General features: G+C 44.1%; 1 protein-coding gene across 1 annotated transcript in view; it reads left to right on the top strand.

Annotated features, from left to right (window-relative positions):
* LOC310774531 (circadian locomoter output cycles protein kaput-like) overlaps positions 1–27614 on the top strand; it is a 30956-nt gene that overhangs the window by 3266 nt on the left and 76 nt on the right. Inside the window, exons 4-22 of the mRNA XM_083634616.1 lie at positions 1030–1178; positions 2522–2613; positions 2976–3065; positions 3664–3781; positions 5322–5435; positions 6013–6131; positions 7198–7280; positions 9243–9349; positions 9569–9716; positions 9932–10007; positions 11268–11412; positions 12207–12319; positions 12897–13070; positions 14843–15001; positions 17507–17692; positions 21237–21424; positions 22704–22833; positions 23627–23755; positions 23981–27614. The exon at positions 23981–27614 is cut by the window's right edge and continues 76 nt beyond it. Coding sequence (XP_083490742.1) covers positions 1030–1178; positions 2522–2613; positions 2976–3065; positions 3664–3781; positions 5322–5435; positions 6013–6131; positions 7198–7280; positions 9243–9349; positions 9569–9716; positions 9932–10007; positions 11268–11412; positions 12207–12319; positions 12897–13070; positions 14843–15001; positions 17507–17692; positions 21237–21424; positions 22704–22833; positions 23627–23755; positions 23981–24235 — 2575 coding nt within the window. The 3' untranslated portion in view covers positions 24236–27614. The remainder of the gene's footprint in view (positions 1–1029; positions 1179–2521; positions 2614–2975; positions 3066–3663; positions 3782–5321; positions 5436–6012; positions 6132–7197; positions 7281–9242; positions 9350–9568; positions 9717–9931; positions 10008–11267; positions 11413–12206; positions 12320–12896; positions 13071–14842; positions 15002–17506; positions 17693–21236; positions 21425–22703; positions 22834–23626; positions 23756–23980) is intronic.

Here is a 27614-nt window from a genome sequence, read left to right as displayed (position 1 = left end):
TCACCTGTCTCTCTCCTAACTATCCACACATCTCCTGTGCTGCTGACGTATCCTCCGTCTCGCTCCCTTCACGTCTGTGGACGGTAGAGATAGAAACAAACCACCGGGACTTTATTGCTGTCATTACTACAGCCGTGTGTAACGCAGGTCACCATCCGAACACAATTGGAACGATACAGGTAACGCTAACGGCGGCTAGCTTCCTATAAACTCTGCTCTTACATAGGCTGTCACTTAAAGCGGCTGCGCTATGTCAACAACATGGCGGCAGTGGGCTTGCCCGTATGTGAGTGACGTCAATCGAATAAGGTCTATAGTTGCAAAATCCCCCCCCCCCACCTCCCCAATACTGCACCGATATTTCAGAAAAATATTGCGATGTATCGCCGTATAAAGTTTTTGGGACAATAAGAATACTTATGCATTTTATTTTTATTTCAGTGTGTTCAGTAACAAAGTGTGCAACTGCAAATTTGCAAATGCCATTCTAATAAATTGGAATTTTCAATAGTTTTGACTCAATTTGTGTCCAATTAGTTATCAATATAATGTGAAGTACATATTATTAGACTACCTGGGTGGTACACAGCGAGTTGTATTTTCAGCTCTATTTTTACAATTTCAGTAAATTATGTAGAGTATTGCGATATATCGCAACGTGTATCGTATCGCAATGTATCATGATACAATCGTATCGTGATGCATATCGTGAGGTCCTTTCCAATACGCAGCCCTACATACAGTATATATTATGGAATCTATCACATGCCATACACACCAGCCAATCTGTCCAGACTGTCAGTGCAGCATATTTTACATTGTTTGCAGAGTCACATGACAAACAGTTTACATCTGCTCACTTTTAGCGCTGGCATTTTGCTCTGTGAATGTCAAAACAAGAGTGTCTGGACAAAACGCAGAAGAGGGAATGTTCATTCGGTCTGTCTGTATTCACAGTGTGCTGAACAATAGAACTGCTTCAAAAACACCCTGGAATGAAATTATACTGTGATTTGATTTGAATTGTAGTGTGTCCCGCAACAAGTCTGAGAAGAAACGGAGAGACCAGTTCAATGTCCTCATCAAGGAACTCGGCACCATGTTGCCAGGCAACACCAGGAAGATGGACAAGTCCACCATCCTGCAGAAAAGCATCGACTTCCTGTGTAAACATAAAGGTCAGGAGTGGACTTTGCCATCCCCCTTACCTCACTTCCTGTCATGTGTTTAGGTTCAAGGCATCACAGAGGCGTGATTTCTAACCCCACATAGGATAAGCAATAACCACGCCCTGTGGCGCCGGGATTGGCCAGGAGCATTGAAGCTTGGGACTAAAGCACCTGGGGGTTTTTCATCTTTTAAAATAAAGATGTTTAAAAAACTATTGCTTGTTACATTTTCAGGGCTGTACCTTTTCTCTGGGTAAGAATTGAGCTTGAAATTAACGATATAATACATTATATTATATGAGCTATGAACGTGAACACAACACCGTTTATATTATTGCAGGTTTTTGTAGATTGTGTACATTGTGTAGATTACAATATGCGTATTATTATTATTACTATGCTAAGGAAGGTATGTGACCATAATTCATTTCAATGTCCGCTCTCAATGTCCGCACTCGAAATCGCTGTCCGTTCTCAAGAGCTATTCAGTTGGTTCATGAAATCGCTGGGCTGCGTGCCCTCCACTGTTGCTCCTGGCCAATCCCGGCGCCACAGGGCGTGGTTATTGCTTATCCTATGTGGGGTTAGAAATCACGCATCACAGAGGGTTAGGCTATATTTAGGTTTGCCATGTCGTGCACCGTTTTCTGTGATGCTTTACTCTCATCACTAGAGCATCGTGACGTAGTCCCTCTAACTAGGGAACAGGCGCATCCTGTTTTTATTACATTTATTATATTTTATTGCGTTATAACCGTTATAATATTAACTTATAGCGACTGTTTGCCTTTTTACTGTTTACCAGTTATTATTAACTGTGACTCTGTTAATACTTCCTTACTGGATGTCTGTGCCCTAGTCACTGTATACCTACATCCTAGACGCTGTTGTGATACTCCTGAATTCAATGGCTTAGTCACTTTATATCTGCCTTCTTGATCAGGAGTCCCTTGAAAAAAGATCTTGTATCTCAATGGGACCTTCCTGGATAAATCAATTATTAAAAAATATACAACAGTATATAAATAAAATACCTGCATCCTGCGCTCCCATACGCCTCGTAATCCCTGCTGATTACAATCGGAATACTTGGGTTCTGTTATGCTGAAATACCCTTTTTAATATCCGTCACTTGTACTATAGTATTTTACTGTCTCGTTTCTGTCTGCCCTGTACTTCCACTACATTCTTGCGCTATTTTGTCTTACTGTCTCTGTTGTATTGTATTTTCCCTTTTGCTCCTTTTGAAATGTGCTGTGACCTTCAGCAGTGCACTTGTGTGTAAGATGGAATAGCGGTAAAATAGAATTGAACTTATTTTGCGCGTGCTTGTCTCTCCTGTCCTCCATCAGAGATTGCAGCCCAGTCGGAGTCCAGTGAAATCAGGCAGGACTGGAAGCCTCCATTTCTTAGCAACGAGGAGTTCACCCAGCTCATGTTGGAGGTCAGGACTATCACATGCTATATGTTGTCCTCCTGTCTGATAGGTGACAACACTGCTGCTATGCCTGCTGTTATGTTGCTGTGTTTGTTTTTGTTTTTTGCTATGTTGTTTTTCATGACCATGGTTGCAATTAATTCTGTTTTAATAAATCCAATCGGATCAGAATTGAATTTGTACATACAAGAAAAAAGCTGCATCATTTCATTTTTACTCCCTTTTTTCTTTGAGTTTGAATCAATAAATAGCTCCTGAATTAACCAAAAAAAAAATTATGATAGCAGCTTGCTATTATTACTAATAATTCTATTGTTATAATAGACCAATATTTAAGTGTTTTCTGTTGTGTCATGTCGTGTTATCAGGCTCTGGATGGGTTCTTCATAGCAATAATGACAGATGGGAACATCCTCTACGTCTCTGAAAGCGTCACCTCACTGCTAGAGCACCTCCCGGTGAGTAACAGTGATTCTTTCCCTGGCTTGGTATAGAGACAAAATGTTAAACGGCTGGTGCGCGAGTGGGGTAAAACCGCCGATATATCTCATGGGCTGACTCACCAAAAGACGGTGCTGCGGCTCTAAACTACATGTTTTGGGGGTTCTAGAGCAGAACATAAGACGTCTGCTCAGATGTGCGTTTACTGCGGTGGTTAAATCCCCGATCGTGTCTGGCTGGGCTGGGCTATCAGCTAAATTCTAACTTTGCTGAATGAATAGAACGGGGGAATTTACCCACCGTGACCCCGCCCCCAGGCTAACCCAGCGTCTATTGTGGGCGTTCCTAGAGCCTGTATGGGCGTTCCCAGACATGCGGACTGTCTCTATGGACTAGTCATGTGACCTCACTGCTAGAGCACCTCCCGGTGATTAACTGATTCTTTCCCTGGCTTGGTATGGACTAGTCATGTGTTGTTGTAGAACAGGTTTGGACGGGCTTTTTGTGTGGTTAAGATCAAACATTTCCGTATGTCGTTTGTGTACTGAACAATGATTAGACATGTCATTCAAAATGTGTGTGTCTGTGCGTGTCCGTGTGTGTGTTGTCCTCCAGGCGGACTTGGTGGACCAGAACCTGTTAAACTTCTTGCCACTTGGGGAACACTCCGACGTGTACAAGGCTCTGTCCACACACCCCACCGACCAAGAACTTGGCTCCGACTACCTAAAGGGTTAGTACCACACAGACACGGGTGTCCGGGTAGTGTAGCGGTAGATTTCCTGCCTACCAACACGAGGGTCGCAGGTTGGCACCCCCGTCTTGCCTCCGGCTTGGTCGGGCGTCCATACAGGCACGATTGGCTGTGTCTGCGGGTGGGAAGACGGATTGGAGGTATGTGTCCTGGTCGCTGCACAAGCGCCTCCTCTGGTTGGTCGGGGCGCCTGGTCGGGGCGGAAGGGAACTGGTGGGAATAGCGTGATCCTCCCACGTGTTACGTCCTGCCGGCGAAGCTCCCCGCTGTCAGGTGAAAAGAAGCGGCTGGCAACTGCGCATGTGTCAGAGGAAGCATGGTGCTAGTCTACGGCTCTCCCCATCGGCAGAGGGTGGAGCAGCGGCCGGGGCAGCAGGGGGGGAAATTGGCCAAGAACAATTGGGGACAAAATAGGGAAGAATCACACATCATGACATGTTGTGTGTTTGTATGTAATGCTGACAGGTCATTCTTTAGAAAAAAGGTGCAAATCCTTTAGAAAAGTAAAAAGGAATAAATACCATTCATACCATTCATTTAACATCATCAAGTTGCACAGCTTGGAGCCATTATAGGATTTTGTGGATTCATAAAAAAGTGTGTTTGGGCGTTAACACCCAAACACAATTAGATATTTCTGAACTAGAACACCATATCTGTTACCAACCGCTCCAAACTCAGGCAAGTCAATGGACTAGTTTTCAATAGAGATTAAGTAAATGTCCATTATCCAGTAATGGAGACCAGACTGTCCAAGGAAACAAGACTTGGCGTTGGAATTTATGGAAAATGATAATGATATCAGTAGAACTGCTAAAGTTAGATCATGAGAGCTAGCGTAGCTTGTCCAAAGATGTCGGCGTGACTACAGTACCGATAGGAGCTAAGTCATTACAATGTAATTTTGTATTTGTTTTGTATTTAAGTTAAATTATCTTCAACTTTTCTAGCTCTTTGTCAACAGAACCGGAACAGCTCTGGGTGGAGAAAATAATCTGTGACACACCGATGAAAGTGAGAGGGAGGGGCAGATAGAGAGAGAGAGAGACACACACACACAGACACACACACAAACATACACCACTGAGCTACACGCGCGCGCACAAACACACACACACACACACACACACAGAGCGAGAGAGACACACACACATTTAAAAAAAATCTAATTCTGAAAATAAAAAACTTTACTAGCCTACTTAACATCTGACTGTCTCTTTATTGATCTGAGTATATTCAAATATAATTTCCTATATATTTAAGCATTAAAATACCATATGGTTATATATATTACGCTCTTGCTTTTTTGTCTCGACTTCAGGTACCTCTCTTTTTTCACCATACATGGATTTGCATCCCTGCAGTTAGATCAGTGTAATTGCTGTTATACTGTATCTGTTTGCCTGTTGGAAAACAATGCGGTAGACATAGATGTAGCTCTGAGCTGTCTTATTTTGTTTTTTTTTGCCAGATGCCAATATTCATAATATGCTGTGGTAAATATTGTTTTTGTCTCCAGGTAAGAACCAGATGGAGTTCTGCTGTCACATGCTACGAGGGACCATTGACCCCAAAGAGCCGCCTGTATATGAATATGTTAAGTTCATTGGCAACTTCAAGTCACTCAACAACGGTACGTCATTTAAATGACACTCATCAAAACAACATTCATTGATATCACTGTATTTTGTAATTAAGCTTTTTGCCATGCAAATTGTAAGCCACTGTAATTGTTAGCCACAAAAGTGAAACCGAACTCTTTGTATTTCAAGTCAATCTTCCATTTCTACACTGTATACTGTAATACCATACCTCGAACAAGTAGTGGTATGAGTTGTTATTTTCTGTTATCTCAGTAAAGTGTTATACACTGCATATTTATTGGGAATCAATGGCTTTGAACGTGAATTAGCTAATCGGAACAGACCTGAACTAACGGTTTGGACACTTCAAAGTGCCTTATAATAAAATAAAATAAATCTGTATCATAAGTCAGAAGCAAACGCTAACCTTGGTAGTGCTCACTAACCTTGGTAGTGCTCACTAACCTTGGTAGTGCTCACTAACCTTGGTAGTGCTCACTAACCTTGGTAGTGCTCACTTCGTGCCCTATCTACTGAGCCACACACAAACGCATTGTGCACAGTCCTTGACCCACAGTTCTTGAATGCAAAGCATAATCTTCAGTTGTTCTATTCTCTGCTGTGTAGTTCCCAACGTGACGAGGAACGGTCTGGCAGGGGTGCTACAGCGCTCACTACAGCCTGCCTTCGATGACCAGGTCTGCTTTGTAGCTACTGTCCGGCTGGCCAAGCCTCAATTCATCAAGGTACTATTGGCTCATTTCCACCACATATAACAGCACAGTACAGCTCTACTCAATCTGGTCTTACTCGTCTCTACTTGATATAGACTCTGTTTCCATAGCAAGTTTACTCGCCTCCGCCCACACCTGGTCATCGTAGCAACCGCATATCTGTCCTCCGACCATAGCTGAAGTAGGCTATAACGTATAACGTTAAAATTAAATCCATACACGGAACTTTTAAACTGGTTATGAAATACTGGTGCCTGTAAAATGACCTACAGTGTACATGGGCAAATGTGAGAATCGGCCAGGAGAATGGATATCACTTTGTTGTTACTCAAATTCACATGCATGCGCTGCGCGGGGGACGGGAGTTGCGCTACGGGCAGAGGGGAAGCCTCTACCCCGGCGGCCTCTCACCAGGCAAGACCGCGGCTTCACTAAACCCCCGCCTCCGGCCTAGCGGAGCCGATGTTACACACGCAACTACAAAGGGCTTCCCGAGGAGCGGACTTTTTCTCTCTCAAAACAATTGAAAACCACCGTCATGTTAAAGCTGAGCAAGGAGATCGATTTTATTTAACCAGAGCCGAAGGCGGCAACACAAAAGACTGATGGAAATAACAGAAGAGAGGGTAAGCCCCACTAAACTGGTATCCAGCATTGACAGTAGACAGTAAACACGATTCTGCCTGACCAATCAGTCGTCTGCAGTGTTTTCACGTCACCGTATGGTACCGGATTCACAGCGCTGGAACCTCAACAAAGCAGGGACCAAAACTAGCACGACTCAACCCCGTCTCAACCCGGGCTGTCCACGTTTTTGATCGGTGGAATGAGACAAAAAAGCGAGACGAGCTGGGCGGGGCCGCGCTGATACCAGCGGTGGAAATGGGCCATATGTGGAGACACGCATACACACACTGGAGTCAAATCAACTCAATCAAGTCATTTACCTTGCTGTTACTACCACACAGAAGCATACTCGTCCATAACAGAATACACTTAAAACATAATGTCCCCTTTGGAATGTGTGTCTGTGTTTAACCCTAAATATGTAATGTATATGTTTTTGTCATGTTCATAGGAGATGTGTACAGTGGAGGAGCCCAATGAAGAGTTCACCTCCAGACACAGTCTAGAGTGGAAGTTCCTCTTCTTAGACCACAGGTGAACACACACACACACACACACACACACACACACACACACACACACACACACACACACACTTAAAGGATGGCTTTACCGCTAATCAACCCACTTTGTATCATTAATAATCTCGGTAATATAAGCACATGTGCAGTGTTTACCTTCTCTGTGTGTTTTCCTCACGGAGACCTCCCATTTCCTCCTCTGGCAAAGCGCTCCGTTCTGACGCGTTTTACGTCACAACGCGTCAGAACGGACCTGCCGGAAGTTCTGCTGGAGAGGCAGAATCTGCTCAGAGGGTGGCTGTTATTGTTTATTTTTATTTAAGTATGCGCACATCCGCAGATAATTGCATTGAGAGCCTTAACAAGCCTTAAAGCCCCAATCAGTAAGATTTTTGACATTTTTTACTGTAATATAAGAGCTTTTTAGTCTTAGGACATGGTAGATTGACTTGTAATAGGGAGACTCTCGACTTTATTTATCCCACACCGCCCTCCATTGGCCAGCCCTGGGACTAAGCAAGTTGTCTGCCACGTCCCGTGGCAATAAAAAATAAATAAATAAAAGCATGCGCTGTACAGCGGAAGCGCTGTCTTCATGAAAACAAGGAAGTAACTCGATTCGGATTTGCTACGAAAATGATGTTTCACGGAACTATGGATTATTATTTCATCACATGGTGAGTACCCGATGTCACAACATGTACATAGAGCTTTCTGGCGCTGTGTTTTGTTGACTTTGAACGGCGATATCGTTATCGATACTATTGCACCCAGAGGGCGCAGTTTCTGCAATAGCAAAACTTGGAAAACTTACTGAATGGGGCTTTAATGACTTGCAGCTGGTGGGGGCGGAGTTTCTGCAGACAGGAGCAGGAGCATTTTCTCCATGAGGTAAACAGAGAGAGAAGGCAAAACACTGCCCATGTGCTTATAATACCAAGATTATATATGATACAAAGTGGGTTGATTACCGGTAAAGACATCCTTGAATTGTGCATATGTTCCTAGTAACATTTATGAGACTTGAGTACCGCAGGGATGACGTATTTTTGTAGGCTTAACCAGAAATCGCCGCCATGTTGGTTCATAAGGGGAAAAGGCAATGGGATTTTAGAATGGGGATTTCGGTAAAATGCATGAAATAAGGTCTGTGGTTAACACAAGCTTATTTATATGGGAGTGGAAATCAGCAGGATAATCTTCACAAACGAGGACCACTTTTTTTCTTTTTTTTTACGCGCTTAAAAAAACGCTTTTATGCTTGAAAAGTCGTAAACTTTTGTAAAGATTAGCTGAGCACAAATTTCTACTCCCATAACCATTTGTTAACCACAGACCTTACTTCATGCATTTAACCGAAATCCCCATTCTAAAATCCCATTGCCTTTTCCCCTTTATGAACCAACATGGCAGCGATTTGCGACTTCCGACTCCTTCCTGCGGTACTTTATTTCAGTCACATGTTAACATCTGAGCTGCCTGGGCGTCCGGGTAGTGTAGTGGTAGATTCCCTGCCTACCAACGTGAGGGGCGCAGGTTCGCATCCTCGTGTTACCTCCAGCTTGGTCGGGGCATCCATACAGGCGCGATTGGCTGGTGTCTGCAGGAGGGAAGCTGGTGGGACTGGCGGGAATAGCGTGATCCTCCCGGCTCCTACGTCCTATCATGTGTCGGAGGAAGCATGGTGCTAGTCTCGGCTCTCCCCAGATCAGCAGAGGGTGGAGCAGCGACCAGGGCAGCAGAGGGGGAAAATTGGCCAAGTACAATTGGGGAGAAAATGGGGGGGAAATCTGAAAGAACATTAAAAAAAGAAAAATAAATCTGAGCTGCCTCATTTTAAAGAAACCCCAAGAGCGTCTGACTTGGTGTAGGTCACCATTATTGATATTTGAGTTCCAGTTCTAAGTGAAGCTTAATTACCTTCTTTTTTTGCTTGCTTCAGTGCAATAATAACGATGCCATTGTCTCCTTTCAGGGCGCCACCAATCATAGGCTACCTGCCTTTTGAGGTTCTGGGAACATCAGGGTACGACTATTACCATGTGGACGACCTGGAGACACTAGCCAAGTGTCATGAACACTGTGAGTCTCGCTTGGGCACAAACGTTCACACGCACGCACGCACACACACACACACACACACACACACACACCTACACACACACACACACACACACACACACACACACACACACACACACACACACACACACACAGTATTCTTTGTAAGATCTCCCTTTTTCGGCTTGTTGATTACAACCACTCTGCTTTGCTTGTCTTCCCTCCATCTCTCCTGTCCAGTGATGCAGTATGGTAAAGGGAAGTCATGCTACTACCGTTTCCTGACCAAGGGTCAGCAGTGGATCTGGCTCCAGACGCACTACTACATCACCTACCACCAGTGGAACTCCCGGCCCGAGTTTATTGTCTGTACACACACCGTTGTCAGGTACCGCCCACCCAATATTCTCTCTTATCTCTCCTTTCTCCTGTGCCGTTTTCTGATACACACGTTTCCTATCATAGTGATCATTATTTAGACTTCATCAGACTCTTGTGAAGAGTCTGTCTCTCATCCACTCTCATGCACACAGTCACCCTCTCACTCACTCACTCACTCACTCACTCACTAGTTGTCTCTCTCATCCCCAACGTTGTCTCTAGCTACGCAGAGGTGAGGGCAGAACAGCGCAGAGAGCTGGGCATCGAAGAGTCCACCCCAGAGGTCAATGTGGATAAGGTGAGAAATGCTACAAGAAATGTTGTACACTGAACTCGTTTGTTTGCACAGATGCGTAATCCCAGTAAACTAGGAAATCGTCACACACACACACGTGTCATGTGTCACTTAATTGTCACGTGTACAAGAGGAATAACACGAAAAAGGATGAAAAGCGTGTGGACTTGTAGATTTGTTGTATAACAGCTCCCCATCGTGAACGGAATAAAGGACAAAAATCACAGTGAGCATATGACGCTAAGCTTACAGCTGTCTAGAAATGGCATTATGCCGTCACACTGGTGACAACCGTGGCCGGAGACGTATTGTTTTCAGGTCGTCTGTCCATCCGTCCCGTTCTCGTGAGTGCAATATCCGAGGAACTCCTCGAGGACATTTCTTAAAATTTGGCACAAACGTCCACTCGGACTCAAGGATGAGCTGATTCGATTTTGGTGGTCAAAGGTTCAAGGTCACTGTGACCTCCCAAAAGACGTTTTTTGACCAAAACTCGATAATTTCCTACCCTAATTATGACCACATTTTTCCCACAAATGTCTAATAGGATAAAATGATGAAGCGATGACATTTTATATCCAAAAGTTCAAAGATCAACTTCACTGTGACATCATACTGTTTTGCTTACCACTGTAGCTGCTGAGAAAACGATCTTGGGTCATTCTACAAAAAAACCTGTTGAAAAGACTGATTCATAGACTAACGGCTTATTGAGACTGCCTGACCTCCAAGCCTCAATGCCACCACCACCCCAGCACACCACCGCTAAGAACAGAGCACTGGCTACTCCAGACTGATAGATGATCTGCAGGAGCCTGTTGCACTCACTGAAGGATCTGAGTAATACCCTTTTATTTAATTCAGTCTTCACTACATATATTTTATGAAGCTGGACAGACATGGATGTAAACTTGTTGTTGGAGGCATACAACCACGACAGTTTCTAGTTTCTCAGTGAGTCACTTACACACTCTTATGTGTCGCACTGTATGGAAATCTGATCATCACTGATGTTCTCTGACCTCATCTAAACCGATGGGGCTCTGCTTTTAGTCAATGATTTAATCAAGAAAAGTGCGATGGTTCTGCATCATGGAATTCACCTACAGATTTCCGAATATTAAAAGGAAGCTGTTGATCTTTGTCGCATTAATCCAGTTTCTCTTTTGTCATAAAAAAAAATGCCATAAGTTATGACAACTTCTTTGAAAAGGAATCGACTATCAAGTCTATCTTGTTTCTCCTCTACTTGGGTGTTTTCAGAGCCAGGATTCTGGTTCGGAGTCCCAACTGAACACGTCCAGCCTGAAGGAGGCGCTGGAGCGCTTCGACCACAGCCGTACAGCCTCAACATCCTCGCGCAGCTCCCACAAGTCGTCATCGCATGTCTCTGACAACACTTGTACTTGTAAGGACACCCACATGCAGACAAAGGGGGTGGGGGGTGGTTGGCTATGCCGATTTATTTGATTTGATTTAGAACAGCTGCTGTAGCACTTTATATTGTGGTAATTATATGTCTAACAGTGTACCATTTTACTGTATATAGGCCTACATTTCATCCATCAAATTGAAAGTATGCACTGCCACAAAGGATAACAGTAACACTGACACTAACAACCATCAAATACTAATGTGGTAATACTAACGTTAACTACAGCTAATACAATTCTGAAAGGAGAGAGAGAGGTGGTTTCAAGGGGTTGATGTTTCCAGTTGGGGAGCGCATGGGCTGAAGCGCGACACCTTGCTGGCTGTTCAGCGTACTTTACCAGAAGACTCCGTATCTGGAGTAAAACATGGTGGACTGTAAAATAGGACAACAGATAATACTTCTCAAGCACTCATAGCATCCGGAAATGTGGACGAAACTGCCGCGAAACTACCTTTTTGCTGTCTGTGGAAAGTAGAACTGACGGTTTGTACCTGTTGCTGCGTGCCGCTGCTCGCCTGTGTGTGTGTGTGTGTACGTGCGTGTGTGTGTGTGTGTGTACGTGCGTGTGTACGTGCGTGCGTTTTTTTTTAGCGGTGCAGTGCCGCTCTAATAGGGGAAACACGAGAGAGGCATCAATGGTACATCAGCACTGCAGCTGTAGGGCATGACTAAAGCCTTGCAGTAAGCTGAGGTGATAGTCAGTGGGGGGCACTGGGGACTGAATAAGATGCCGACTCATTGTTAATTCCAATTGTTAATTTCTTTAGCAACAGCCAACAGCAAGCTACATATGGACACGGCGGCCACACCCCCCCGACAGTCATTGGGCTCCACCATGGAGATGACGTCGCAGCGGCGTTCATCCATCAGCAGCCAGCAGGTGAGACTTGATTGGCCAAAATGGCAACACTTGGAAAACCATATCTTCCTGTTTTGACATGAGTTACTTAAATGCAGACATCTGCATTTTCTCCACTCAGTGCTGCTGTTTTTAACACCCTAACACAATGTGTCAAGGAAATGTAATATAACAAAGCCATGCACTGCAGTACCTATAGGACGAATCAGCGTGACGTCACTTGTTGCCACCCAGAAATGCGGAACCCCGCGGCAGTTATTAGTATGAGTTGTGCCAAACAAACATTAATATCTAAAAAAAAACTATACATCACATCACTTATATTTTGACATTCTGAGTGAGAGCTGAAGTAGCTCAAGAGTTTGATGTATAATAATATGCATGTCGTGTTAAAGTTGTGCGAACTGTCGCAGTTTTTAAAATGTAAACAGAGTCAGCCGGCTAGAGTCAGACACTCAGGCCTCTCAAAGCTCAGGCTCCATAGGGTTCCATTGCCGTTGCCACCCAGTAACGCGGTTTGTTTATCAAAATGCTGCTCGGCTGATCCCTCGTATAATTATATCCACTCATCTATTTTGTTTGATCTCTACATTTGTAGTCTATGAGCTCGCAGACCACAGCCCAGAGTGCAACCCCAAGCATGATCAACCACCAACAACAGCAGCAGCAGCAGCAACAACAGCAACAACAGCAACAACAGCAGCAACAACAGCAACAGCAACAGCAACAACAACAACAACAACAACCGCAGCAGCTACAAACAAACGTACAGGTAAAAATGATATGCAGTGGTGCCTGACTTGTTTATTCTTGTATTTCTATGTCTGCTAAACCAATTATTGGCTCATTTAATCACATTATAATTTTCCAACTGTCCTTAGTCGAGGAGTTTGTGCTGTTCATTTTTCACTGTTCACATACTGATTAAAGACCGTCACTAGTGAGCTCATCAGCCCATCTAAAGCTTTGCTAAATCAAATGGAGCTTGTTGAAAAGGCTCTGATAGGAGGATCACATGAGGATCATTCTTTTTACTCCATTGACCAACCACGGACCTCGTGGGCGGTGCATTCGGAATGTGTGCAACAGCTAAATAGACCCTGGGTGAAAACATCCGTTGTGACATTTAATTTGTCAAGATGCTTAAAGTCGAGCTGAACCCAAGAATGACTTTTCTTTTCTTTTAGTTCAAATACCTGGGTATGCAGTGCACCTATTTAATAATGTATGCAAAACAAATCACAACAATCTAATTTCTTTAGTTTTTCACACTTTTTCACATCAAAAGTTCGTTTTTCAAGATTTCATTGATAACAGTAATTTACAGTTTGCTGACGTCACCCAGTACCATCAAATTTCTACCCCATTTCAACCAATCATATCACGACATGCAGCTGTCAATCAAATTTCTGGATAATTTTCTCTTCCAAATGAAGTCGAAAATGGCGCCTAGTGCCTCTCATCTGGCAGAATTCCTATCCCATAAACTAACTACCGTACTAACTTAGCCAATTGTTAGAAACATGAACAAAAACCAAAAACTATAATCTCTAAGAATGCAAAGAAATGTAACTGGCTCGTTAAAACGCGCATTCCAGGGATATCGTATTTACAGCAGCGATAATGGCGCGCACATCCGAGAGCTTGGTTGTCAGGGGTTGACCTTGGAGATTCCAGGCCGACGTGCTGCACTCTCCGCTCGGCAACACGAAGGCAGCTGGCTGCCTGCAGGTCGCTGACATCCACTCCTCCCGTCAAAAGGCTCTTCCCGAGGGGAGCGCCACAACACACTCAATCCCACTCGATTTGGAGGCGGAACACGCCAGGATTGATATGAATATATGATATGAATTTCTGACTGTATGAATATATGAATTGGAACGATATTTCGATACGATATGGCACACCCCTACTTTACTGGCATGACTGTGAAGGCGCCGTCACGTGATAAGCGCTCTGCACTTTTCTCACCACGAGGTAGAGCAATCTGGTGAGCGGAGCGCAAATCTGCAGGACTAGAGGCATCTCCCTGATTCTTCTCCTCTGATTGGTTGCACTCATGAAAGATCAGCGATAAGTAGGTCAGCGTTGAGATATTCTGAACTCTGGGCGCAGCGCAAAAGTGGCAAAATCGAGCTGTGCGCGTCGCCAAGGGTAGCGCTGCTGCCTAGTTGAGCAGCGTCGCTCTTCCCCCATAGGAAAACAATGGGGCAGCCGGGCGCAGAGCTGTTTTACCGCGGATCATCTGTAGGGGGCGGCGCAGAGCTGTTTTACCGCGGATCATGTGTAGGGGGCATTAGCCATCAACCTCTGGCCTTACTTGCCTCCTAAAGTTTGAATTCACACATGGTATTTGGGCCATGTTGAGCTCACTTAGTTTCTAATTACAAACAGACATAATCATTACCACTTCAAAAAAGTGACACCAGAAAACTGTAACATGGTGACTGTTCAAGAAGACAAATGAGGATACAAGTGCTGAAAACGAACGGAATGCGCTAGTGAAGCATTGCTCTGACCCGTTTCTTATCCCTCCACCCACAGCCAGTGATGGAGTTCTCGGCCCAGGTGAACGCCATGCAGCACCTAAAGGACCAGCTGGAGCAGAGGACCAGGATGATCCAGGCCAACATCCAGCGACAGCAGGACGAGCTCAGACAAATCCAGGAGCAGCTGCAGAGAGTCCAGGGACAGGGCATACAGGTAGGAGAGGGCACTGCAGACACGCACACACGCACACACGGGATGGTCATCTGGGCAGCAGGGTGGCAACTGCCAATCACGGCACTGGATGCAAACATAGACACACAGGGTGGAGGTTTCTGGCACAACTCCGCCTACTTCCAAGGTGCATGGAGAAAGGCAAGGTCTCAAGAGTTGAGAAAAGAGAACAACAACTTGAATTAGATCAAGGCATTTCAGCTTGTCGCCTTCATCAGTGAGGCCATTTACACCTGGCATTAACATGCGTTTTCTGCCATCAGATTGCAATCCGATTGTATTTTATCACTTCAGCCTGATTCCATTTACACCTGGCACTAACATGCGTTTTGGGTGAACAGATTGCAATCCGATTGCTCTCCAGCTCGAACGTCATCACGCGCGCGCCCCCTGAACGTGTGCATGCATGTTTGCATACATGCACAGGGAAATAGAGGTTATTGTTAAGCTCAAATGCACAGTGAACGTCCCCTTCACCTGGACAAAACGATGGCCGATCACGCAGCACTGCATCTATTTCTTTATAAAAAGGACACGTTGCTATCTGCCCCTGCCACTTTTCTTGTTCTTGTCCTTGGCCTGTCTGTAAGCCGTGTTTCCATTACCCTCAGAAATGCGCAAAATCTAAATATCGCAATAAAAATCGGGTAATGCAAACACGTAAATTTCGAAAAACCTCCCAAATATTGCAAAAAGCTTTTGCGCTCTCATGAAGTAGTTTTTCAGACGTGTCGATATAGCAGTTTTCTCTGTAGGTTATTCTCCCATGGAGCTGTTTGACACTGGGTCCGAGACACACACACATACATACGTTTTCCGTGCATGTCATTGGCTGTAACCACCTGTGTTGCGTTCAGGTAACATCCTAAATTACAACGTTATACAATTGAGAGCATAATTTCTCTTTTATATCAACACTTCTCCTTTGGAAAAGGAGCGGAAAATGAAAGGAAAATGAGGGAGAAAGGGTTCGATAAGCCGTGGCAAAACCTCCGCAGCAAAACTTTGAAGCAACGCTACCTAGCAGAAAGAGAGTGTTGTGCAAAAGCGGAGCGGGGGGGGGGGAGAAAGAGAATTTTTAGCCGGTCCGGTGACAGGCTGCCTGTGTGTGTGCGCATTTGACACAGCGGCGAGATGAGGGCACACACCGGTGCGGTGTATTTCCGTATGGTAGTTGCTGAATGCGTTTTGAGAGGACGCATTGCATTTACACTTGTGTTAAATGTTGTCATAATGCGTCCCTGACCACCTCCGGAGGTGGTTTGGCCGATCAGATTGCAATCCTTCTTCAATGCGTTTTGGGGGTGTTTACACCTGTACTTTCAAGTGATAAAATACAATCGGATTGCAATCTGATGGCAGAAAACGCATGTTAATGCCAGGTGTAAATGGCCTCAGTGTTATAGTAATAAAGTAAAGACAGATTTTTGATTTTTGAAAATCTGTCAGCATGGTCGAAGAAAATCGGGATAATATAGCAGTCCTAATAGACCCTTTTACTGTTTGTAAACAGAGATGACGTATTTGGTGCAGAAAGTGCAGTTTCGTTGCAGAAAGTTACAACTAGCGGTTCAGCTGTCATAGAAATATTGAAGATCCCGACGCCTCCTCCACGTATTTTAAAGCTTTGCCAGCAACAGACCGGTTACCTCACACAAATAAACTCTTTCAATGGGGTGAGGTTTCTTGACCCGTACTCACTGTCAGGATGGGTTTAGGATCTATACGTCTATTCACCTTATTCTTTGCCCACACATGGACGCTTCCGCATTACGTCATTTCGTAATAGTATTTCCGTTTTGACTTGCCAAAAACCCCGCAGGCAAAATGGCCGCGCACACTCCGCTCCTAAAGTGGCAAAATGACTCCCCCATAAACTAACATATCTTGGCCAATACGTATGTAACATACAAAATAAAACAACCCGTAATATCTTAATTTTATGTAGAATGCAGAGGACATGTAACTGTTTAGTTAAACTTGCATTCCAGGAATATTGTGCTCTTAAGATGACGTTAGTGGAGTCGAGGCTGTTGCGTCCTGAAACCCACATAGGTTGCGTGCGATTCGAGGCGTAAGCTATGTGCGTTTTAGCGTAACCTATGTGCGATTCGAAATAACGCATCCGAGATAGAAACGTTATGAATATAGCCACGTTATAAACAACAAACTAACGCTGGTGATCCGTATGGAAACAGTGTTACTCGAAATGGTTAAAAGGTTTATTAGCATAAAGGGCCGCGGCCAGGCGAGTTGAGTCCTTTTTCTTTTTCTTTCTTTTTTACCGATCGATTCCCAGATTGGGCTCATAGTAAAACATGACAAGCAACCTTTTAAATAGACTAGTCACAAAAATTCAAGCAGGTAAAAAAAATAAAAGACAACCAATCATATATCCACACACAATGGGGCACCTACAAGGTGGGTTGGGTGCATTAGGCACACAGACCCACTGTGGCTTGACGGTTGCTGTCTCCATGACGACAGATGTTCGTGCAGCAGCCGGGCGGCGCGATGAACGTCCAGCTGCCTCAGGTGGGCTCGGTCCAGCAGACGACGACTCTGACCAACCAGGTGCAGCAGACGGCCATCAACACTCAGCAGCTCACCATCCAGCAGCAAGCTCCGCCCCCTCAGCAGAGCTTACAGCAACAGACCAACACCCTCACACAGGTACCCACACAATTTCACGATATTCGTACTATTCATACTTCTAATTATAATATGTAAAGTATGTACCTGAAACATATAATACATCTTATCTCGCGATATTCAAATTTGGATATCGCCCCAGGCCTAATTCACACAGGATATACTGGATAAAGACTTTTCAGGATACAGAGCCATAGGAAGGAACCAAACACTCCACAAATGTATTCGCACAGGATTAATAATACCCGGGGACGTTCGGTGATTCGTAAATGTACCTCTGACCAATCTTTCCACAAAGTTTCGTGGCGTTAACATGGATCCGTTTGGGAGTTACGCAACTCTTTGTGATTGGCCACATCCGTTGCCACGCCCGCTGGCCCAAAAGTGGGGCGTTCAGTTCTCAGTTGACCCATGACCTACTTTTTCTACAAAGGTTCGTGCAAAATAATCCGTTCATAACATTTTGAGATATCCTGCGGACAAACAGGCGGGGGGGCAATTAAAACATATTTTGGTGAAGACAGAACTCCTCTGATAATACTAATCCTGTGTGAGTCGCCTTTCGACACTGTTGGTCACATTTGGCTGGAGGAGATCTCTAACCACACAAAACAAGCAGTGTTCCTATGAAGTTTCCTCAGTTTAACCCCCACGTTCAGATGACATGAAGGGCCACGGGGCAAAGCTGTGTGAGCGTGGTCATGTGTGTGAAGGAGTTCATAGAAGAAGAAGAAGGACAACCATCCCAAAGTCTCAGCACTCAGTCACCCCGAGGAAAACCTGTTGAACCTGAACATGTGCAAACCAAACGCACACACACTCGCCGATTACAAACAAAGATGCTTTCGTCTTATTTATTCAAGATGGTCGAGACGTGCGTTAATTAATGTGAGCCTTACGTGTAATACTGTTTTACATTGCAAGCCATATGTACAGATATTAAATATAAACGCATATAAACCAAAATGATGTGAGGGAGGAGACAAAATAGGAAAACAGGTCTTAGACTTTCTCATCTGTCATTTTGACAGAAAGTGTTGTCATGTCATTGTCGTGTGTTAAAATGGCCTTCAGATTTGTCTGTCATTGTAAAAAAAAAAAAAAATCTGTCAATGACAGTAGATATTCTGCTAACGCGACCACTGATTTCAAGCACGTATCCAACTTATCCAAATAATGAAGCCTAATAATTGGGGATGTTCGCAAGGCTTTTGGTAGTAAGTTCCATGAGGGTTAGGTCATATAGTTCTGTCAATATTTAGCAGTTGCACTGTGTCTTCCACCTTCACATCAATTGAGGTCCTACACAAGGCCACTAAAAGGCTGATACCTTCCCTGTTCAAACACTTTTATCAACCATTTTATTTATAACAAATGTATCTTTGGGTCACCGGGAGGTTTCTGATCGTAACACACTGGACGAGTCATTATACAGCTGAACTACAATTGTACTAGAATAGAGTCCCACAGTGATGCTGGAGTTACTCAGTGATTCCCAACGAGGGGTACGTGTACCCCTAGGGGTACGTGAGCAGCTTGCACATCCTACATGAACAGATTTGGGATTACAATTTATTTCCAAAATGATGGGGGAAATAATTTAAAAATTAATTTCATAAGCCCATTGTTAAAATGGCACGTGCACACCGAAACTAGTTTCCCTGACAGGTGTCAACTGTTACATTACTGATAAATGGCTCAAAAACGTCCAGCTGAGCTGCTGTTGTTCCAGATTTAGGTTTAGGGGAGCCTGGTTACAAAAGGAAAAAGGAGGCCAAGCCCAAACATTAAAAAAAAACATACATAAAAAACATATGAAAACATATTTTGTACGGATTTACTTGTACATCTGCATATTATACTAAAAGTTATAGAACAAATTTAGGAGCATCATCAACAGGCATGAGTGAGGGGTACTATTGGCATGACAAAACAGCTCAAGGGGTACATAACACAAAAAAGGTTGGGAACCACTGAAAATCATAGGTTGTAAAATATTAAAAAAAAATCTTATTTACTCTTATCTACTGTTCTAATGAATCTATAACATCTCTCAAGAGTTTGTGCTCCGTTGGTGTTGACATTATCTTAAAGGCCCTCTCCAGTCAGTTTTCCTTTTTTCCTTTAACCGTTGGTGTTCTATACGTTTATCAGATGATGGACAAATACATCTGTTTTGCGCCAAAGATCGTATATTGATAAGAACCGAAGGCTATTACGTTGTTCCACTGCAACATCATGGGGAAACGATCTTTGCCTGCGTTTCAGCGGAAGTGACAGGAAACAATATGACAGGCCTCTACCGCCGTAAAAAAACGTTTGTCTAGAAGCCACAATAATGTTATAATATCAACAACCAGCCAACAGATATCAAAGCTGGTGGGCTTTATGGAAAGGGCGTGAATCGAACCAGCCCCGGCGCCACGAGCGGGGACTAGGGGGCAGTGCCCGCTCACTTCTCCACTGTGCCCGCCCACTTCCATGAGAGGGAATTCGCATATTTCCCCCAGCATGCCTTGTTGCTTCCAAACTTTTGACATGAAAGCAACTAACCAAATTAAATGAGTGGTGGGTGGACATAATCATTAGCCTATTCTTAGTTAAACATGCAGTTTTGAAACATTCAATAAAGACAAATAAAAAATAGACTTATGACTCGACACCCTAAGTGATACACACATGTTATGAGAGTGGTATATATACCCATTACATCAATAGAATAGTTAGTGTAGAATGGTTACGGTAGTTCCTTGCTCTGCGCTGGCTCCCCGGTAACGTATCGCGCAGTAAAGCTCTGTTTTCTTATTTTTTTACGTCAATTTATTGGGGGGGGGGACACATTTTATCAGTGCCCCCCTGCTTAAGGCTCGTGCCCCCTCTGGATATCTGGTCTGGCGCCGGGGCTGAATCGAACTGATTAGCACAGCAGTTATAATCGGTGGTGTTTTGAGCCTGGCGAACACTTAGCTAACGAACGTAAATAACTAGCTAACGCCAGCGGCTAACGGTAGCTAGTTATATCAGTATTACTTATTCATTATTATGTCAGTCATGACATATGACGTATGACGTCCATTGAGTCATACGTCATCACCTGTTTTTAGCAACAGCTTATGTATTTATTTTTAACTTTGGCCCCAAATTTAGGTTATTTGTAAAAAAAAAAAAAGAAGAAAAAAAGGCAAACAGTGTGGCTAATCAACAGGACAGGGCAGGACTCAGCAACACATGAAATAGGTTAAAAATGACAAAATACAGAGGGGGGCTTTAAGCTGTGATCAGAGTTTGTCCGGTAATTGCTGTAAGAATTACACACACACACACACACACACACACACACACACACACACACACACACACACACACACACAGAGTTGTCTTATAGTGGCAGCTACTGCAGCTAGTTGCCATGGAAACAAAGTATGTGTCACGTCACGTGACTTTTTAAAATCGGCACACAATTCAGTTGAGGCAGCACACATTGCTCTAAAACCCAGTCTGTTCTGTTCATTCGAAGGAATGAATGCCACTGTTCCTTTCTTTTTCCCACGATGCCACTGTGTAGCGCCAGCCCCAGCAGACGCCCCAGGCTCAGCCCCAGTCGCAGGGCTCGGTATCTGCCCCGCTCTACAACACTATGATGATCTCCCAGCCAGGACAACCCAACCTGCTGCAGATCAGCACCAGCCTGCCGCAGAACAACACACAGCAAGGCACCACCGTGGCCACCTTCACACAGGACCGACAGATCCGGTAGGAAGACGACAAACGCACCTGACACACTAGGGCTGTGAATCTTCGCTGGCCTCACGATTCGATTCGATTACGATTCAGAGGGCTACGATTCGATTCGAGTACGATTATCGATGCATCTCGATGCATCTTAAATCGATGCATCACTTTTTTCCGCAATACATGATTTATTTCTTCTCACTTTCTTTTTTCTCACTGTGTGGCTACTTTTAAAATAAAAGTGCATTTGGAATTGCATTATATTATCATCCATAATTAAAATAAACAACTGCATGTACTGCCATTATATTTTATTTGATTATTAAAAAATAAATAAAATAATAATAATCGATTTTTGACATTTGTGAATCGATGCAGAATCGTGCACGTCCGCATCGCGATGCATCTTATAATCGATTATTTTTGACACCCCTAACACACACACACACACACACACACACACACACGCACCTTGATAAAACTCTGGAGATCTATAGAGCTCCACACAGTCATGGGAGAGCACTCTGAGGAGCAGTGGGTGGGACCAGCGGTCTTGAGTGGCAGCCATTAGACATTAGCTCGATGGCTAACATTATCGTATACAGATGCATTTCCGTGCATTAATGTGAACGAACCGGGCAACAGATTTCAAAACGGGTGGAGGCATTGAAAGCAGTGTGACTCATAATAGCTCATGGAATATACTTTTAGTCACTCAGTGCTTTTGCATGCTCCACCAATCACAGACGACCATACAGCGAGCTCCACCAGTCAAAGACGTCAATATTACACTTTAGAATTGTGGGTAGTGTAGTACTTATCCATGGCATATCAAATAGAAAATGTTTAAAAATAGACAAGGATGATATACCTCACTACGTGGGGCAACCTGGAGGGCAAACCAACGAGGCACGGTAGGTAGAAGTGAGCGCTGCCAATTGAGCGGGTGAGCTCACACGGGCGAGGCAGCAAGGGACGCTAGAAAGGAGTGTGTAATATTCCTAGTCATACAGATACATATATCATCGTTTCACAACTAGCTCGCCCGTGGTAAGTCTACCTTGGCGACATTATGGCTAATAATCAAAATCTCATTGCAGAATATATGAACGGGTAAATAAATACTCTTCTGGAACCGGAACATAAACAATTCTAATGGAGCATACCACTGCCTCTTAGCACTCTGAAGGCATACTGTTCAGATGGTAGTAGATGGATTTTAACACTGATTTTCTTCTTCTTCCCTTTTATTTATTGTTCCTGCACACCCCCCCCCTCCCTTCCACTCTCCTCTCTCCAGGTTCCCAGCAGGGCAGCAGCTGGTCACCAAGCTAGTGACGGCTCCAATGGCGTGTGGCGCGGTTATGGTGCCCACCTCCATGTTCATGGGACAGGTGGTCACCGCATACAACCCCTTCGGGGGGCAACAGGTAAGAGACAGACTCTGTGAGTCATAGAGGGACCTAAAAGCCATATATATCAACCTAAGATGAGGGATGAACACCATTCTGAGTAGGATCTTATTCAGTACTACCTCCGGGGTGCCCATGTGTGAGGCACCTAAACCCCAGCTGCTCAGCACCGACAGGCTGCTCTACCCCGGGTGAGGCTGTGTGCAGGAATATGACGGACGGCGTCGGTGCAACAACAACAAATTGCTTACTTGCACAGAAAATCTTCCTTAGATCATTTAAGTATTTGAAAATGCATTTTTATTTTTTATTTGACTACTGATGTTGCTAATTCGCCATTTTCTGTCTAAAAGGCAGGAAGTAACACGGGTGCAACCAAAACATTAACGAGGGCCCCCGCACTGGAGCACCTAAATGGATAGGATGTGTTTTTGCTTGCACCTGTGTTACTTCCCGCCTTTTAGACACAAAATGTGAAAAAGGTAAATTGGGAAGAAAAAAATCCAAAACAATAACGGGTAAGAGAAAAGCATAGGGGGAAGACAAGAAGGCAGTGTTCTTTTAAGTGTAGCCCTGAAGGCATGTCCCACAAAGGTCAAAGTGGAGCCCTGAAGGCATGTCCCACAAAGGTCAAATTGGAGCCCTGAAGGCATGTCCCACAAAGGTCAAAGTGGACCCCCGAAGGAGTCATACCACTCTGACAGCAGTACACAGGGAACATCTTAGTGCTGGGAAATCTTCACTGCTAGTTTAACGGACTTATTTTGACTGTATTCCTTTTAGTCACCTATTAACTGGTCCGTTCCTTCAGCAGGGGGGGCAGACCCTGACCCTGCAACCGGCCCAACCCTCCCAAGCTCAGTCCGACGGCCAAAACCAGACGGCTGTAGTGGCCCAGGGTGGCCAACAGGGGCAGCAGCAACAGCAGCAGTTCCTACAGGTAACAATAGAGGGCCACAAATGTCATGGATTCAAACCTGTGGCCGAGCAATGCATTTTGTCAAGAATGATGCCATATAATTCCTATGCTTTGTGTTGGTGAAACTTACTGTTGTATTGCAGAATCTAGTAGTGGGTTCTTTTTATATTGAATTTAACGAGTTAGAATGACGACTGTTCATTGCTTTAGTTTTCTTACATTGTCACACTCTGTTTGCACTGTCAGGGCACCCGCCTCCTGCATGGTAACCAGCAGCTGATCCTGCAGGCGGCCTTCCCACTCCAACAACAGGGCACCTTCACCCAGGCGACGCACCACCACCAACAGCAGCAACCACAGCAACAACAGCGGCAACAGCAGCAACAACAGCCGTCTCACCACCAGAGGCACCAGCAGCAGCTGAAACCCCAGCCCCAGAAACAGCAGAAGGCCTCCTCCTCCTCACACAGGACTGACAGTGTCAGCAGCCAGCCACAGTAAAGGTCTGGAGAAAAGACGTTGTTTTGGTCGCGTTCATCGGTCAACTTCCATCTCCCCCACGTCGTCGTCCTCCCTTCTTCCATCTGAATGAACTGAATGATAGGACAGAGGAAAGTCCTTGAGCCCACAAGGAACTTGTGTCAGGATGGAGGAGAATCCCCCTTTTCCCTTAAAGCAGTGGCACAGCTGTGTGGGAGCTCCGGCCTCCGTGGCAACCTGACAAAACTCCAGAGAGCACACCTCATCGGCCACGGTAATGAGAGACTCTTTCCACGGTGTGTCAAAGCGGACTGGTCTTGTACAGATTTACTGTATGATAAAAAAAAAAACGTGTAAATATCCAATATAGCCTAACAGGAAAACAGAAAAGTAGTATTTTATATGATTGCATGGAAAGAATAACTGTGTACGCTTTTATTAGTCGCTTTTGAAAAAAATGACTTTTTACTTTCTTCTAGTGTTTTTTCTGGTCATGACGGAGGGGAAATGGTGCTCCCTCAGACCCCTGTCTCCCTCAGACCCCCTGTCTCCCACCTTCTCGAAAAAGGTTCCAGAAAAAGGCTTTAAAGTTCTGTCAAGAGTTTGTTTTCAAAATGATTGGGCTTGGGTTTTTGTGGAAGTTGTGTTTTTAAACACTGCGTCTCTGAGACAAAATATGGCTCTTTTTAACTTTGTACAAAGTACAAATCATGTTCGACAAGAAACTAGATACAGTTTAACTTAATTCTTTGCAGGATGATCACTGTACGTGCGACGGGTTTAGTGATTCCAAGTGCCAATAACATTATCGTCAATGGATTTTTTTTTTTTGAACAGGCTATTCAAAGGCGTATATATTTTCCAACAAGATATTACCCTTAATAAAGTTCACGCGTGTGTATATAGTAGGGATTATTTTTTAAAAGTCAGAGCCCTATACGTAACAAACAGTATATCTTCAACCCCCATGATATTTTAGCACTTGATGTGGTTGTGTACAGTAAATCACTATCGAGACCTAGTTATTTGTAATCTGTGTGTGTGTGTGATTCTGTGTGCTAGTGTGTGTGTTGAGTGAGCATGAGTGTGTATGTGGTATGTGTGTGTGTGTGTGTGTGTGTGTGTGTGTGTGTGTGTGTGTGTGTGTGTGTGTGTGTGTGTGTATGTTGCCCCTTGTGTCTTACAACAATAATTGACTTAGTAAGGATTTGGAGTTTGCTGGATGGTACTTGTATTCTCAGGAATGTGGAAAGTTTTGCTTCTGCCTCAGTCTGGAACCCGACCAGGAAGGATTCGGGCCGGTTCAGATGCCGTGTCATTTGCGCGCTCAAATCACTCCTTTCAATGAGATCTTCCTGCGCCACATGTAGATTAAAGGGTAAAGCTACTACCACAGTTTTACTGTGACGCTATTCCATTATTTCAGATAACTGCTAACAGACGTGAAGTTGTTGTCGTCGGTTGCTCGGCAACACCGGAGGGCGCTTCAGAGCGCTGCATGTGAATCGGCCCTTGAGACCACGATGATGCAAAGACCACAGGAATAAGGAAGGAGGAATAACCATAAAGAGTGTGGTCGCTGAGTCACGTTTGACCCAGATTTCTCCGTCTTCCTTGTTTCTCTATTACAACAGTTTGGAGGGGAAGTTCTCCTAAATAGAAGAACCAAAATAAGCTGTTTTTTTCTCTTGAATTACTGTAAGAAATAGAGGGAACCCTTTTCAACTTTGACCCAGATCGCCATAGACTTGACTTGACTAGTTAACCTGCATTTCAAGTCAATGTTTAACGGTCCCTTGTATCATCAGTGTCTCCTCCTTCTTCCTCTTCCTAGGCCTCAGTAGCCATCATGCAGTTCAGTTCAGTTCAGTTGTCACTCAGTTCTCAAACAGCAGTTGAAACAGAAACCAGGTTCTGGGCCCCGGTCCATTTGAATTTAGGAGTCAAAATGGAATTGGGCTCAACCCAGGAACTTCAGTTGTAAGCCATATCGAACAGAAAAGCCTTGGATTGGAGGAAGTGTCATGGTTGGAAAAGGAGTGTCTAGAATGTGTTGTCTTGTCTTAGCGTAGCAGAGTGTGTGTGTGTGTGTGTGTGTGTGTGTGTGTGTGCGCGCATGGGTGTGTGTGTGCTTGCACTAGGTGCAAATTAAAAATGTCTCCTTCTCGATTTTACTTCTTGTATCACACAGGGGGGGTCAGTATTGGTTTCCCCTGGCGATAGCCAATCAGTTCTTGCGTTGCAGTAAAAAAAAGAAATAATTGTAATATTCAAGAAACTTCCTCTCTGGTTGAGTATTGTGAAAGCCCATGTGTGGGACAGCACCACTTGAATACATGTTTGTGTGTGAGTGATAAGAATTAGTATGCATGATATGAATCACTGTAACTCATTTTATTTTCATATGGAAACGGATGTATGACTGGAGTTGAATGGATGTTTAGCAATGCAGAGCATTGGTCACCTGTCAGACTCAAAACCAAATGGGTGCAGTGGTGTTGTGTATGTATATATATATATATATATATATATATATCACCTACCCCTCTGAGATACATCTCAAGGGGTCAATTTAGATTAGCATGTAGTGTGACTTGGCAGGATTAAAATGAAGACTGTTCTCCTGGGATCTATTCCACAAACGCAGAATGACAGATGGATAGAAGGAGCTCACTGTTTGATCCAGTTCTTCCACCCATCATCATCATCATCACATAGCAAATTCAGATCCTCTTGTTTGTAGTTTGTATTTAAGGCATCGCCCTAAAGGGTCATGTTAAAAAAGTTTGTAGTTTAACTTTGAATATGTGTCACTGATACCCAGCCCAAAGAATGTAAAGGTGTGTTCAAGAGACCTAATGGATGTTGTAACTGTTGATTATAGAAAAAAAAAAGAAAAGAGGAATCTCTTTGACAGGCTTTGTGATGAAGGAAGGCAAAGGGGTGTCAAATAAAATGTGTCTCACTGCAAAGGATCCACATTATACAACCTAGAGTTCAACCTCATTTAGTGGCTTTTGCATTTGTCGGAGTTCTTAGGCACATCTGAATGTTTCGCCGGTATGACAAACCTACTCTTATCATGTTTGTTTTTTTGAAACATTACAATAACTTTCTGGTCTGAGAAACGGTTTTCGAAAACTGTTGAAATCGAGGTGTAGAATATTTGGAACGGAATGCTTTTGACAGGACAGCAAGCCCCTCCCCCCCCCCCCTCTCCATATAGACACACAGGTCACCTCTAATCCGCTACACAATTTGGTTCTTAAGAATCCCAGCTCTCTTATAATACTGTACACCTACACAAGGCTAACACCAGTATTCAGATTGAAACGGTGCTATGCTTACCTGTACTGTATGTATATCCCTTCTTCTGCTCATGAACTGTGCTCCTTTATCT

This window comes from Poromitra crassiceps (assembly GCF_964638095.1).
Source record: "Poromitra crassiceps genome assembly, chromosome: 4".
NCBI classification, from domain to species: domain Eukaryota; kingdom Metazoa; phylum Chordata; class Actinopteri; order Beryciformes; family Melamphaidae; genus Poromitra; species Poromitra crassiceps.
Note: the sequence above shows the minus strand (reverse complement) of the source record. Positions and strands in the feature narration are given on the sequence as shown.